Genomic DNA, 16,229 nt, shown 5'->3' with positions numbered 1-16,229 from the left:
TGGGTTTGTGAGGGAGTTCAGAATGGTTTTTGATCACCCTAACAGAGGCGAGACCGCATCAACCGTGCTGCTGTCTATGAGACAGGGGCGTCAGAGCGCAGCTGAATATGCAGTCGACTTCCGCATCACGGCTGCGACGTTCGGCTGGAATACGACTGCGCTCCGCGCCGCCTTCATAAATGGACTGTCGCCGGTCCTGAAGGAGCACCTGGTGGCCAAGGAGGAACCGCGGGATTTGGATGGACTTATCGATTTAGTCATACGTTTAGACAATCGATTAGAAGAACGCAGTCGGGAGCGAGACGAAGGACGTGGCCGGGCACGCGCCGTCCCTCTCCCTTCCGGGTCCGACAAGGTTCCGCCCGCCCCACACTCCACAGCCTCGGCGCTCCGTGTGGCAACAGCTCCCCCTTCTGATGATGCTATGGACACGAGCAGGGCCAAATTCAGATCAGCTAACAGACAGAGGAGACTGGCCCGCGGGGAGCGGCTCAAGTGAGCATCAGCAGAGAGACTGCCCCAAGCAGTTAAACATGAACGCCCGCCCTTAGAAACTGGGTTAAGGGTGGGCCAAGACATGCACATGGGACATCTCCACACATCTCCCAGTTACGATCCTGAGCGGGGATTTAACCCTTCAAGCCCCAGCACTGGTGGACACGGGGTCAGAAGGGAATCTGCTGGACAGCAGATGGGCAAGGGAGGTAGGGCTCCCTCTGGTGGCGCTTCCTTCGCCTCTGAAGGTACGGGCACTAGATGGCACCCTTCTCTCATTAATCACACACAAGACACAACCAGTAGTTCTGGTGGTGTCTGGGAATCATCGGGAGGTGATTGAGTTTTTTGTTACTCCTTCTACCTCCCGCGTGATATTGGGCTTCCCATGGATGGTAAAACACAATCCTGGGGTTGTGGCTCAGTGGAGCGAAACCTGCCACCGGGAGTGTTTAGGATCCTCGGTTCCCCCCGGTTTAATAGCTAATGAGGAGGTTAAAGTCCCCCCCAATCTAACGGCGGTGCCGGTGGAGTACCACGATCTTGCTGACGTCTTCAGCAAAGATCTGGCACTCACCCTTCCCCCGCACCGTCCGTACGATTGTGCCATTGATTTGATCCCGGGCGTTGAGTACCCATCCAGCAAGCTGTACAACCTCTCCCGTCCTGAGCGCGAATCAATGGAGACCTACATCCGGGACTTGTTAGCTGCTGGGCTGATCCAGAACTCCACCTCCCCGATGGGTGCAGGTTTCTTTTTTGTGGGCAAGAAAGACGGCGGACTTCGTCCATGCATTTACTACAGAGGGCTGAACGAGATCACGGTTCGCAATCGATACCCTTTGCCCCTGTTGGATTCAGTGTTCACGCCCTTGCATGGAGCCCAGATCTTCACAAACCTGGATCTTAGGAATGTGTATCACCTGGTTCGGATCCGGAAAGGAGACGAGTGGAAGACGGCATTTAACACCCCCTTAGGTCACTTTGAGTACCTGGTCATGCCGTTCGGTCTCACTAACGCCCCCGTGACATTCCAAGCTTTGGTTAATGACGTCTTGCGGGACTTCCTGCATCGATTCGTCTTCGTATATATCTGGACGATATACTCATCTTCTCCCCGGATCCTGAGACTCATGTCCAGCATGTACGTCAGGTCCTGCAGCGGTTGTTGGAGAACCGGTTGTTTGTGAAGGGCGAGAAGTGCGAGTTCCACCGCACTTCTTTGTCCTTCCTGGGGTTTATCATATCCTCCAACTCGTCGCCCCTTATCCGGCCAAGGTTGCGGCGGTGAGAGACTGGCCCCAACCTACAAGCCGTAGGAAGCTGCAACAGTTCCTCGGCTTTGCAAATTTCTACAGGAGGAACATTAAGGGCTACAGTCAGGTAGTTAGCCCCCTGACAGCCCTGACCTCCCCAAAAGTCCCTTTCACCTGGTCGGATCGGTGCAAAGCCACGTTTAGGGAGTTGAAACGTCAGTTTTCGACTGCACCAGTTCTGGTGCAGCCCGATCCTAGCCGCCAGTTTGTGGTTGAAGTGGACGCCTCTGACTCAGAGATAGGAGCCGTGTTATCCCAGAGCAGGGAGTCCGACAAGGTTCTTCACCCTTGTGCCTACTTTTCTCGCAGGTTGACCCCGGCAGAGCGGAACTATGATGTGGGCAATCGGGAACTTCTTGCGGTGAAGGAGGCTCTTGAGGAGTGGAGACACCTGTTGGAGGGACCTTCGGAGCCATTCACGGTTTTCACAGACCATCGGAACCTGGAGTATATCAGGACCGCCAAGCGGCTGAACCCCAGGCAAGCCCGCTGGTCATTTTTCTTCGGGCGTTTTGACTTCCGGATCACCTATCGCCCCGGGACCAAGAACCTGAGTCGGATGCCTTGTCCCTGGTACACGAAGATGAAGTCAAAACTGAGCTGTCGGATCCGCCGGAATCCATCATACCTGAGTCCACTATCGTGGCCACCCTCACCTGGGACGTGGAGAAGACCGTCCGGGAGGCCCTGGCACAGAGCCCGGACCCAGGCATGGGCCCGAAGAACCGCCTCTACGTCCCACCAGAAGCCAGAGCTGCAGTCCTGGACTTCTGTCACGGTTCCAAGCTCTCCTGTCACCCAGGGGTGCGAAGGACCGTGGCAGTGGTCCAGCAGCGCTTCTGGTGGGCGTCGATGGAAGCCGACGTCCGGGAATCAATCAATCAATTCAATCAATTTTTTTATATAGCGCCAAATCACAACAAACAGTTGCCCCAAGGCGCTTTATATTGTAAGGCAAGGCCATACAATAATTATGTAAAACCCCAACGGTCAAAACGACCCCCTGTGAGCAAGCACTTGGCTACAGTGGGAAGGAAAAACTCCCTTTTAACGGGAAGAAACCTCCAGCAGAACCAGGCTCAGGGAGGGGCAGTCTTCTGCTGGGACTGGTTGGGGCTGAGGGAGAGAACCAGGAAAAAGACATGCTGTGGAGGGGAGCAGAGATCGATCACTAATGATTAAATGCAGAGTGGTGCATACAGAGCAAAAAGAGAAAGAAACAGTGCATCATGGGAACCCCCCAGCAGTCTACGTCTATAGCAGCATAACTAAGGGATGGTTCAGGGTCACCTGATCCAGCCCTAACTATAAGCTTTAGCAAAAAGGAAAGTTTTAAGCCTAATCTTAAAAGTAGAGAGGGTGTCTGTCTCCCTGATCTGAATTGGGAGCTGGTTCCACAGGAGAGGAGCCTGAAAGCTGAAGGCTCTGCCTCCCATTCTACTCTTACAAACCCTAGGAACTACAAGTAAGCCTGCAGTCTGAGAGCGAAGCGCTCTATTGGGGTGATATGGTACTATGAGGTCCCTAAGATAAGATGGGACCTGATTATTCAAAACCTTATAAGTAAGAAGAAGAATTTTAAATTCTATTCTAGAATTAACAGGAAGCCAATGAAGAGAGGCCAATATGGGTGAGATATGCTCTCTCCTTCTAGTCCCCGTCAGTGCTCTAGCTGCAGGAATATGTTCAGGCCTGTACCACCTGTGCCAGGGGCAAGGCAGACCACTCAAGGACACAAGGACTTTTGCAACCGCTCCCGGTGCCTCGTCACCCCTGGTCCCACATTGGCCTGGACTTTGTCACGGGCCTCCCGCCGTCCAAGGGCATGACCACCATTCTCACGATAGTGGACCGGTCCTCCAAGGCGGCCCACTTCGTGGCCCTCCCGAAGCTCCCAACGGCCCAGGAGACAGCAGACCTCCTGGTCCACCACGTCGTGCGTCTGCATGGGATACCGACTGACATCATCTCGGATCGTGGTCCTCAGTTCTCCTCACAGGTCTGGAGGAGTTTCTGCAGAGAACTGGGGGCTACCGTGAGCCTCTCGTCCGGGTATCACCCACAGACAAACGGACAGGCAGAGCAGGCCAACCAGGAACTGGAGCAGGCCCTCCGCGCACCCGGCAGCCTGGAGTGACCATCTGGCCTGGATCAAGTACGCACATAACAGCCAGGTGTCCTCTGCCACCGGCCTCTCCCCGTTTGAGGTGTGTCTGGGGTACCAGCCCCCATTGTTTCCTGTGGTGGAGGGAGAGGTCGGTGTGCCCTCGGTCCAGGCCCACCTGCGAAGATGCCGTCAGGTGTGGCACACCGCCCGTTCTGCCTTGTTGAAGGCCCGGACGAGGGCTAAGGCCCATGCAGACCTCCGGCGGTCCCCGGCCCCTGCATACCAGCCCGGGCAGGAGGTGTGGTTGTCAACGAAGGACATCCTCCTTCAGGTGGACTCGCCAAAATTGAAGGACAGGTACATTGGACCTTTCAAGATCCTCAAAGTCCTCAATCCGGCCACAGTGAAGCTCCAACTCCCAGCTTCACTGCGGATCCACCCTGTTTTTCACGTCTCCAGGGTCAAGCCACACCACACCTCACCCCTCTGTGCTCCCAGACCGGCGCCGCCTCCTGCCCGGATCATCGACGGAGAGCCAGCTTGGACTGTGCGTCGGCTCCTGGACGTCCGTCGTATGGACCGGGGGTTCCAGTATCTGGTGGACTGGGAGGGGTATGGACCCGAAGAACGCTCCTGTGTGAAGAGGAGCTTCATCCTGGACCCAGCCCTCCCGGCCGACTTCTACACCCATCACCCCGACAAGCCTGGTCGGGCGCCAGGAGGCGCCCGTTGAGGGGGGGGTCCTGTTGTGTGGGCCGCTGAAGAGGAGGTACTGCTGGCCCACCACCACCAGAGGGCGCCCTGCCTGAAGTGCGGGCTTCAGGAACGAGAGGGCGCTGCCGCCTCACGGGAACATCCGGGAGTGACAGCTGTCACTCATCAACTCATGACAGCTGTCACTCATCTCCACTTCATCAACCGCTCCATAAAAGCCAGACGACATCTCCACCCCGCTGCCGAGATATCGCCTACCATTTGAGGTAAACTCTCAGCCATTTAACTGTGCCGTATTGCACGTAATCGTTTGCTTAATCTTTTCAGAAGGACCTGTTTGCTTGTGTCAGCGGGAGGCTGATTCAGTCGTCGACGGCAGGGTGCGGGATCACACCCTTCACGACTCGTAAGACAAGCAACTGGTCGAGTGTAGCGGATTGACTGTGTTCAGTATTGCGAAGGTGGAGGTGCAAATTCCCACCTGCTTGACTGACTGTGTTACTGGGTGTGCACACACCCACACCTAACTATTTCTGCTTCCTGCCAGCAGTACCAGATCCGACAGCCGGAGACGGTGGCCACCTGGGGACTCGGGACTTGGCGGCTCCAGTATCCTCCAGGTTCGGTGGCGGTGGAAATCATGTGGGATCCGGTTCTTCTCTGGACGGACGTCTTCTATCCTCGAGCCTGCCCACATGTCACCTCTGTAGATTGACTGCATACAAATTCTGTAACCATCTGTATTTCGTTGTGCACATTCACAACAGTAAAGTGTTCTATTTTCGGCTCATTCATTGTCCATTCATTTACGCCCCCTGTTGTGGGTCCGTGTTACTACACTTTCACAACAGGTGGGGCAAGACTGCAACCACAGCCTGTCTTACATCTACCTTATTCCCCTGGCAAACCTGTTGCAGCGGCTCCGGAAGCTGGGCACCACTAACCATTACCTAGAAGTCCTGCATCCCGCGTTCTTATTACTACAACCCAAACGATACTTAATCTCAAAATCAAACAAGGCCAACTGCGCTGCCCAACGTTGCTCAGTAGCACCAAGTTTTGCAGATGACACATGACTCAAAGGATTGTTGTCAGTGTACACAATGCACTTGTGGCCCAGCAAGTACTCCCTGAACTTCTCAGTCATTGTCCACTTGAGTGCCAAAAATTCCAACTTCATAGAGCTGTAGTTCACCATGTTACGCTCAGTAGGGCGTAACCCACGACTCGCGTAAGCAATCCGCCTAACTTTACCATCCTGTTCCTGAGACAACACTGCTCCCAGCCCCCCATAGCTAGCATCCACCTCCAAAATAAATGGAAGACTAAAATCGGCATATGCCAGCACAGGTGCGGAGGTAAGCTTAGCTTTTAAAGTCTCAAAGCACGTTCCTCTGTCCAATAACCCGAAACTGGCTGAGCTACCTGACTGGGCTTCACCCCAGCCAACTCTGCTACCAACTTGTGCAGGGGTGCTGCCACCCTTGCAAAACCACCTACAAACCGGCGGTAGTAGCTGGCAAAGCCCAGAAAAGAGCGCAGTTCTGAGAGTGTGACCGGAGGTGGCCAGTGAGCAACCACCTCCACCTTACTAGGGTCAGTAGCAACACCCTTATCAGAGATGACATGCCCCAGGTAACACACTTCCTGCTGAAAAAATGCACACATTTTGAGTTTCACCTTTAACCCCTCATGCTGCAAAAGCTCCAGCACCACCCTCAGCCTATCCAGATGTTGCTCAATAGTAGAGGAAAAAACCACAATGTCATCCAAATACAACAATAAGGACAGACACTGCTGATCACCAAAAATCCTCTGCATCAATCTCTGAAAAGTACCAGGAGCATTGCAAAGCCCAAAGGGCATCCGGTTCCACTCAAACAAACAAAAGGCGTGCAGAAGGCCATCCTATGATGATCAGCCTCCGCCACAGGAACCTGATTATACCCACTCGCCAGATCCATGGTAGAAAACCAACGAGCCCCAGTGAGGGCATCCAAGGACTCATCAATCCGAGGCAAAGGGAAGGCGTACTTTCTAGTTTTTCCATTCAAGAGCCTGTAATCAACATACATACGCAAACTGCCATCCTTTTTCTTAACCAGCACAATAGGAGAGGCATAAGGACTGCTACTCTCCCTAATAACTTGTGTTCCAAGCACCTGATTGATGTGATCTTTGACAACCTCATACTCAGATGGCGGAATTCTGCAATACCGCTGTCGCACTGGAATATCATCCAGGAGCGGAATCTGATGCGATATTAGGTCAGTACAACCCAGATCCCCATCTTGGGCTGAAAAGATAGAACTAAACTGACCCAACAATGCTCTCACCTTACCTTGTACTTCCAGAGGTAAGTGACCCAATTCCAGGGTTGCAATCTGATCCTGCACTGATGGAGAAATGGACTGCGAGGCCACTACCGCCTCTACCAGGGGCACCTCAGCAACCCCTGCAGGCAGACTCACAACCCGAACTTCCTCTAAAGTGCCAATCATAGCCCGGTGACATAGCCACACATCCACCGATCCCACATTCACCACCAGAATGTAGGCTATACCCCGCTCCACCTGCACCAATGCAGGAGATGCCAACAGTCCAGCAGGCAAGCCAGACTCCACAGGCTCAAACAGGCCCGCCCCACCAGAATACCGCTCCGAGCATGTAGCCCTAACAAACTTCATTACACTGCCCGGGATCCGACAAGCCTCTCCCCCATGAACCTTAACCTTCCCTACTCCTTGATGCACAATACCACTAGCCTTGTCGCACTTCTGAAACGCTTGTGTGACATACTCAGGAGCCTCCACCACCGCTGGCAAATCAAACAGGGAAACCCCGTGCTGCCCAAAAAGTTCCCCAGGACCCCAGAAGCCTGCAGAGACACACCAGGCACATCTTTAACCACCAGAATGCCACATGCTGGCAACAGCTTACCACAAAGCTCCACATCCAACTTCAAATAAATGGTAAATGGACTGCATTTATATAGCGCGTTTCCATCTGCATCAGACGCTCACAGCACTTTACAATTATGCCTCACATTCACCCCGATGTCAGGGTGCTGCCATACAAGGCGCTCACTTGCCACTAAGGGCCCTTAGTTAGGCGGGGATTTGAACCCATGATCTTCTGGACTCAAGCCCAACACCTTAACCACTAGACCATCACCACCAGCCGCTTTAAGCTGTAGCCAATGACATGATTTCAGCCACCTCAAACCCCCTGGCTCAAACTGCTGATGAAAAAAAGACTCTGGAATAGTTGACACCATAGATCCTGTATCTATCAGACAAGGGATCTCAACTCCCCATGCTCACCATTAAATGAGGACACGGCGACACAAGCTTGGACACTACCTTGTCACACGTCTTACCCAAACCTGAGCCAGTAATTTGCCCCCCCAAGCTGTGGCTCCGCAGCTCAGCGGGCACTAGTTTCCCGACCCCTGAGCAGCGGAAGATGGTTTGTTTAATGAAGAGGCCGACAAAAAGGAACTCCATCACACTCCCTGGCAAAGTGACCTGGTTTCTGGCAGCGCCTACAAATTATAGACCCCCGGGGAACTGATTGACGAAACCGCCCAGAATCCTGCAAATGGGAAATACTCTGAGTCAGCCGATTCAACTGCTCCTGTTGCTGCCGGAGCATCTCCCTTACTTCCTGTAGTTCTGAGGCCTGAAAAGAACCAGCCTCCACCTGGCCACTGCCCTGAACCCCGCACTGAGTACCCACATCAAATTGGATAGAAAAATCACTACCCTTCGTACCTCCAGGTAAACCCTGTCGTTCCTACCTAATTGCCTCACCCCTAACCTCCAACAAGGTAGCGGTAGGCTGCCAGCGCACAAACTGCTTCAACTCGCGCCGAAGTGACCCATCAAACACACACTCAACAAACTGATCACGTAACAAAACCTCTGCATTTGGGACACCATTAGGCACGCGCTGCTTAACAGATGTCATCAGACTCATTAATGCCAATGAAAACCCTAACAGAGTCTCTCCCTAACGCTGTCTGTGGGAAAAAAGGCCTCTTGAAGTGCTACATAAGATTCTGTATCCCCATACAGCTCCTGCAACACCCCAATGATCTTTAATGGGTCTGAACGCTCTTCACTGGAACGATACTTTATTTCCTCACGTGCTTCCCCCTCCAGATGATCAAAATAAAAAAATGCCTGGTCAGCTTCAGAGACATGACAGGCTCTCACACAAGCTTGCATCTCCTCCAACCATTCAGCCAACCCCATACCTGTCTTGCCATTAAACATGGGACATTTTCTGTCTCGGGGTAAAAAAATAAACTTCTCCATTACTGGAGCATTACCACTAGGGGACACGTTAGATGAGGGCTCTATACTCGGGCCAGGCACTGCCTCAGCCTGTTCCTGCTTCAACCTCTCATTCTCCATCCTAAGCTGAGTGACTAACTCTCTCAGCTCCTGTGTTTCCTCTGCCATCATACCCCCTGAGACTTTCCCACAATGAGGATATGACCAAAATAGGGGAAATTACTTGCACCGAGACCACCTGCTGCTTTGCTCTGGAAAACAGAAAAAAACAAATTAAACACATACAAAAAAATTTACTTCACCCAAAAACAAACAGAACACACCTCTCTAGTCTCAATTTGCATCCCACTTCTGACACCAAAATGTGGCAAAGCGGAGAAGTTACTCCTAATCGTCAAGACTATTAAAAATCATGATTAAACATGATATGTCGGACTTCTGACACCACCCTGGGAATTTCACCCAGGGAATTCGACAGTTTGAATAACTTCAACTTAAGACACAGTTTCGTTGCAATTGAGACAGAGAAGTGGTTCCCAAATACCAAAAGAATTTATTAACAATCAGATTTCTAGTTAAAAAGACAATTTTATAAAAACTAATTTAAAACATCACAAATCATGACCACATGAGGGCGCCCTTGCATCACAGCCCAGCAGCACACGCAGCTGGCAGAGTTTTCCAAATGTCCACACCGAGTGTAAAGCCGCCGCAGCAAACAGGGCACATCCAACGGTCTCACAGGACAAAATATTTCAGCAGAGCACCAGAGCAAAGCAGCAGGGCCTCCTTCCACAGCTTGGTCCAAAATTCGAACCGTCCGTCACAGCAATCAGCTGTAACTCGACACCACCCCAGAGCGTCAAGAGCACCACAAACTCAGCAGCGCACCGCCAACGACAGCCCACACAGAGGTCTCTGTCTTCACGGGAACGTGGAAGTGAACACGTTCAAACACCTGCAGTCAATCTCCAGAAAGAGAAAGAAGAGCACACACACTCCCTCTTTTATACAAACACTCCTCTGCCACAACCAGCTGCACTCAATCCACCAGCTGAATAGACATTTCACGCTCTTGTTATAAGACAGTGATTGTAGTGCAGTGGTAAAGTTTCCGTCTGGTAATCTGAGCTTTTGTAAACTGCAGGTTTGAATCCAGCGACTGACATTTATTTTTTTATTTAACTGCAGGGTTCTGTATTGTGTCCCCTTTTATTTATTATTGATATCAACCCAATGATTTTCACTAATTATACATCTACTTATTTTATTTTTCTCCACATCAGCAGTGCGATGTGGTGCAACGCATTCCAGCTCCTCGCAATTGTGTTTGTGCACGTGCATGAGCGTGCACGAAACCATCGCCGATGTATCATGCACGCCTGTGTGACCGTGCGTCCCTCATGACAGCAGGTGGATGGTTCGTAGTTCCCCATTTTGTGTTTAGTTCACGGATTTTCTTCAGGTTTCTGCATTTTTCATGTTATGTGTGAAAGGGCTCTAAAGTTTATTTTATTAAATAAATTTAAGTAAACCTCGAGTTTACTTCCTGAGTACACTTCATAGTATAAGTGCAGTATTTCAATGCTTCCTGGGACTAAATTGTCCCACTTTTTAGTTTTTAAAATGTATACTCAACAAAAATATAAACGCAACACTTTTGGTTTTGCTCCCATTTTGTATGAGATGAACTCAAAGATCTAAATCTTTTTCCACATACACAATATCACCATTTCCCTCAAATATTGTTCACAAACCAGTCTAAATCTGTGATAGTGAGCACTTCTCCTTTGCTGAGATAATCCATCCCACCTCACAGGTGTGCCATATCAAGATGCTGATTAGACACCATGATAAGTGCACAGGTGTGCCTTAGACTGCCCACAATAAAAGGCCACTCTGAAAGGTGCAGTTTTGTTTTATTGGGGGGGGGGGGGGGGGGGGGGGGGGGGGGGGGATACCAGTCAGTATCTGGTGTGACCACCATTTGCCTCATGCAGTGCAACACATCTCCTTCACATAGAGTTGATCAGGTTGTCAATTGTGGCCTGTGGAATGTTGGTCCACTCCTCTTCAATGGCTGTGCGAAGTTGCTGGATATTGGCAGGAACTGGTACACGCTGTCGTATACGCCGGTCCAGAGCATCCCAAACATGCTCAATGGGTGACATGTCCGGTGAGTATGCCGGCCATGCAAGAACTGGGACATTTTCAGCTTCCAAGAATTGTGTACAGATCCTTGCAACATGGGGCCGTGCATTATCCTGCTGCAACATGAGGTGATGTTCTTGGATGTATGGCACAACAATGGGCCTCAGGATCTCGTCACGGTATCTCTGTGCATTCAAAATGCCATCAATAAAATGCACCTGTGTTCTTCGTCCATAACAGACGCCTGCCCATACCATAACCCCACCGCCACCATGGGCCACTCGATCCACAACATTGACATCAGAAAACCGCTCACCCACATGACGCCACACACACTGTCTGCCATCTGCCCTGGACAGTGTGAACCGGGATTCATCCGTGAACAGAACACCTCTCCAACGTGCCAAACGCCAGCGAATGTGAGCATTTGCCCACTCAAGTCGGTTACGACGACGAATTGGAGTCAGGTCGAGACCCCGATGAGGAAGACGAGCATGCAGATGAGCTTCTCTGAGACGGTTTTCTGACAGTTTGTGCAGAAATTCTTTGGTTATGCAAACCGATTGTTTCAGCAGCTGTCCGAGTGGCTGGTCTCAGACGATCTTGGAGGTGAACATGCTGGATGTGGAGGTCCTGGGCTGGTGTGGTTACACGTGGTCTGTGGTTGTGAGGCTGGTTGGATGTACTGCCAAATTCTCTGAAACGCCTTTGGAGACCGCTTATGGTAGAGAAATGAACATTCAATACATGAGCAACAGCTCTGGTTGACATTCCTGCTGTCAGCATGCCAATTGCACGCTCCCTCAAATCTTGCAACATCTGTGGCATTGTGCTGTGTGATAAAACTGCACCTTTCAGAGTGGCCTTTTATTGTGGGCAGTCTAAGGCACACCTGTGCACTAATCATGGTGTCTAATCAGCATCTTGATATGGCACACCTGTGAGGTGGGATGGATTATCTCAGCAAAGGAGAAGTGCTCACTATCACAGATTTAGACTGGTTTGTGAACAATATTTGAGGGAAATGGTGATATTGTGTATGTGGAAAAGGTTTTAGAGGCCTGTGTGGACTCCTCATCTTCTTTATATGTTTTATGTTATTTGATTTTCTATTTTCTGTTTATTCAGCTTTGTAAAACTTTGCAAAACCTTGTAATTGTTAGAAAGGCCTAAGCAGAGGGTCACCTCTTTGAGTCTGGTCTGCTTGAGGTTTTGTCCTTAAATCATCAGAGGGAGTTTTTCCTTGCCACTGCCTGTGTGCTTGCTCTAGGGTTTGGTAAGGTTAGATCTTACTTGTGTGAAGCGCCTTGAGGCAACTCTGTTGTGATGGGGTGCTGTATAAATGAAGTAAATTGAAATAAATTGATCCTCTAGTCTCAACTCCACCTCCCAAAGCCACAGACCACAAAGTCCAGGTTTGCGGCCAGTGATATACGAGGGCGATTAAGAAGTTTTGAGCCTGTCCCAGAAATAGTAGGGCGTGGTTCTCCATCTTTTGCATTCTGAGAAATGTGCATTTCTCACCATTGAACCCAGTAAGTCAAAACTTCACACATTCTCAAGAACTGTTGGTTTCTGTTAATTTCAGGAAGTATTAACCCTTCGAAACCTGTGGGCTTTAGGCTACCAAGTGATCGTGTCCTACGAACACACCATGGCGAGCTGTCACAGCGAGCTGTGGCCACACATCCCTTACTGGTGGGCCAACAAATGCAAAGCTGAGGCTCTCATCGAGGAGTTTGAACACAGAAAACAGCACGGCAGACCAGGTAGGACTGCTGTTTAGCTAAATCTTTAAAGACACGCTCCAAGTCTATCTTGTGTTACTCAGGTGAATTATTTAGTACTCTAGAAAATGAATATCTTTCAAGATGCAAATGTCCTCAGTCAAGTCAAAGTCAACAACAAGCTTGGAATTTGAAATATAAAGAGAAAATTAAACTAAACAGGAGGGTTAAAAAAATAAACTAAACAAAAGGCCACTCAGAGTACATACCTGTAAACAAAACAGCTCATCTTGTAATGTTAAGTCATGTAAAGGTTTTATAGCTCCACCCTTTTTTGCAGATCATCGAAATGTTCCATGTTAAACCCAAAATTTCTCATTAAGGTCTGCAAACAAGCAACGTAAGTGTACATATAGTTGTGGTTTTACATACACTTATCACAGGTATGAATGTCATATGGTAATTTTGGGCTTTTAATAACCAAATCGGTCATGCTGAATGAGGTTGCAGCATAACGTTCTCCACAGTATCTCCAGATCCTTTCATGTCTATCACATGCTCAGGGGGCTCTGGACACCCTCATGAAATCTGTTTCCAATTGTTTGGTCAGAAATTCACACCAGTGCCTGCTGGAGGTCATTTTGTAGGACTCTGGCAGTGTTCATCCTGTTCCTCCATGCACAAAGGAGCAGATACTGGTCCTGCTGATGGGTTAAGGACCTAACTGCCTGCCTCTTGGAATCTCCTCTGTGCTCTTGAGACTGTGCTGGGAGACACAGCAAACTTTCTGGCAATGGCAAGTGTTGATGTGCCATCCTGGAGGAGTTGGACTACCTGTGCAACCTCTGTAGGGTCCAGGCACCAAACCATGCTACCAGTAGTGACACTGACCCCAGCAAAATGCAAAGCTAGTGAACAATCAGTCAGAAAAGATGAAGAGGGAAAAAATGTTAGTGGCCTCCACCTGTAAGATCATTCCTGTTTTGGATGTTTCTCATTGTTTTTCCTCTAGTGCCCCTGTTGTTATTTTCATTAACACCAAAACAGCTGAAACTGATTAACAACCCCCTCTGCTACTTAACTGACCAGATCAGTATCCCAGAACTTGAACTGACTTGATGCTATACCCTGATTAAAAAGTGTTCCTTTAATTATTTTGAGCAAGCTCCACCTTGACCAGAGGCTTCTGGTAGCCATCAGCAAGCTTCTGGCATCCTAGTGAGCACAAGCTGTAATTTTAATGTTGATTTTTGGTTGAAAACTGGATGATATCCATCTGAACAACTTTTCACCCACTTTTAAGACAACGAAAATGCAGCTACATTATCAGCATGTCACAGGACGCAAATTTCTATCTAATGGGTGATTCATTCTGATGAACTTTAAACAAAGGTGATGCAGATTACTGTGGTGAAATTTCTGCAAATTCATTTTTCACTGGTTGGTGAAATCTGGTTCACAAAAGATATCTTTTCAAATTCATTAATGCATAATATCCCATAAATACCAGCGATGGGCATAGCTAACCGAAAAGTTAACTTTTATAACGCTAAACCGATAAGAAATTTCGAGGAAGTTGCAGCTAAATGCTATTTTTTATGCATATAGCATCCGGGTTGTCCGTCCGTCTGTCCGGCTGCAATTCGTTCACCGCAACGTAGCTCGGCACCCGTTGCTCACAGAAATTTCATATTTGGTGGGTACATGCTTTGGAGGAGTACTTCACATGGGTTTGAAGGCTGGTGACCTTGACCTACTTTCCAAGGTCACCAATGGTCACAACTGCAAAATCCTTTGCCACAATGTAGCTCTGCACCTATTGCTCACAGAAACTTCATATTTGGTGGGTACATGCTTTGGAGGAGTACTTCGCATGGGGTTGAAGGGTGGTGACCTTGACCTACTTTTCAAGGTCACCAATGGTCACAACTCTCAAATCCTTCGCCTGAAATTTGTTTGCCGCAATGTACCTCGGTACCTATTGCTTGCAAAAGCTTCATATTTGGTGGGTACATGCCTTGGAGGAGTACTTTGCGTGGGTTCAAAGGCCGGTGACCTTGACCTAATTTTCAAGGTCACCAATGGTCACAACTGTCCAATACTTTGCCGCAACGTAGCTTGGCACCTATTGCTCGCAGAAACTACATATATAGTGTGTACATGCCTTGGAGGAGTACTTTGCATGGGTTTGAAGGGTGGTGACCTTGAAAAGGTCACCAGTAGTCACAACTGTCAAATCCTTTGCCTGAAATTTGTTAGTCGCCATGTGCCTCGGCACCTATTGCTCGCAGAAATTTCATATTTGGTGGGTACATGCATTGGAGGAGTACTTCACATAGGTTCAAAGGGTGGTGACCTTGACCTACTTTTCAAGGTCACCAGTGGTCACAACTGTCAAATCCTTCGCCTGAAATTTGTTTGCCGCAATGTACCTCAGCACCTATTGCTCGCAGAAACTTCATATTTGGTGGGTACATGCCTTGTAGGAGTACTTCGCATGGGTTTGATGTCCAGTGACCTTGATCTATGTTTAAAAAATTACCAATAGTTGCATTTGTTCGAAGGCTACTGACTTTTTATGGTCACTGTTGGCCACATCCTCTAAATAAATATAATGTCAATGTCCAATTTTTCCACTGTGTATCCCAGTTTACATCAAACACATGAGGGTTCAACCAAATACCTACCCCACACATGTACATATTATTGCACTTTACATGGAAAATAGTACTGAGTGTGGGGCATTTCGTGACGAATGTCTCTAGTTAGTATTGACTTGGTACACTGTCGGCTACTGATAAGCAGCTGCGGGGGCTTCTGAGTAATTTCAAAGGCGATCACAAACCCAAAACAAACACCTGAAAAAAAAACCCAAACACTGTCATCATCTTTATCTAAAGAGGTCAGTTTATCTATATTATATATTATATAATGGCTATAAGTGGATCCTTGTCATTTGATTGGTGCTTTGTGTGTCACATGACATGGATTATTTGTCCCATCTGTGTTGCATTGCATTTAGAGTGCAGTTTGGTTCCATTTAGAGTGCAAATTTGGTTCCATACGTTTGGTACCATTGCACTCTGCACACACACACACCTACATACCCACACCCCTACACACATGCGTGCACACACATGCATGTACATACACACACACATACATGCACACACAATGCACGAGTGCGCACACACACACACAAAACAAATCCACTGCGTTGTAAGCCGTCTGACGTGATTTTTTTCGTTGCACTGAGGAAATACAGTCTTTTTTATTTGGTAGTACACACGCGCACAAGCTCCTTCCCACTTGTGTGAGTGGTCACCGTGCGCACGCTCATACAAGCCGGGCGGCGCTTAGCTTTAAAACAAACACGGCAGAGTTTGTTTTGCTGACGGACGATGATATGATGCACGGCATG

General features: G+C 49.1%; 1 protein-coding gene across 1 annotated transcript in view; it reads left to right on the top strand.

Annotated features, from left to right (window-relative positions):
- The window catches only part of plcxd1 (phosphatidylinositol-specific phospholipase C, X domain containing 1), a 53,324-nt gene that overhangs the window by 31,812 nt on the left and 5,283 nt on the right, over nt 1-16,229 (top strand). Inside the window, exon 6 of the mRNA XM_034180609.1 lies at nt 12,670-12,850. Within this exon, the coding sequence (XP_034036500.1) occupies nt 12,670-12,850 (181 nt within the window). The remainder of the gene's footprint in view (nt 1-12,669; nt 12,851-16,229) is intronic.

Source organism: Thalassophryne amazonica, chromosome 10, assembly GCF_902500255.1.
Source record: "Thalassophryne amazonica chromosome 10, fThaAma1.1, whole genome shotgun sequence".
Lineage (NCBI taxonomy): Eukaryota > Metazoa > Chordata > Actinopteri > Batrachoidiformes > Batrachoididae > Thalassophryne > Thalassophryne amazonica.
Note: the sequence above shows the minus strand (reverse complement) of the source record. Positions and strands in the feature narration are given on the sequence as shown.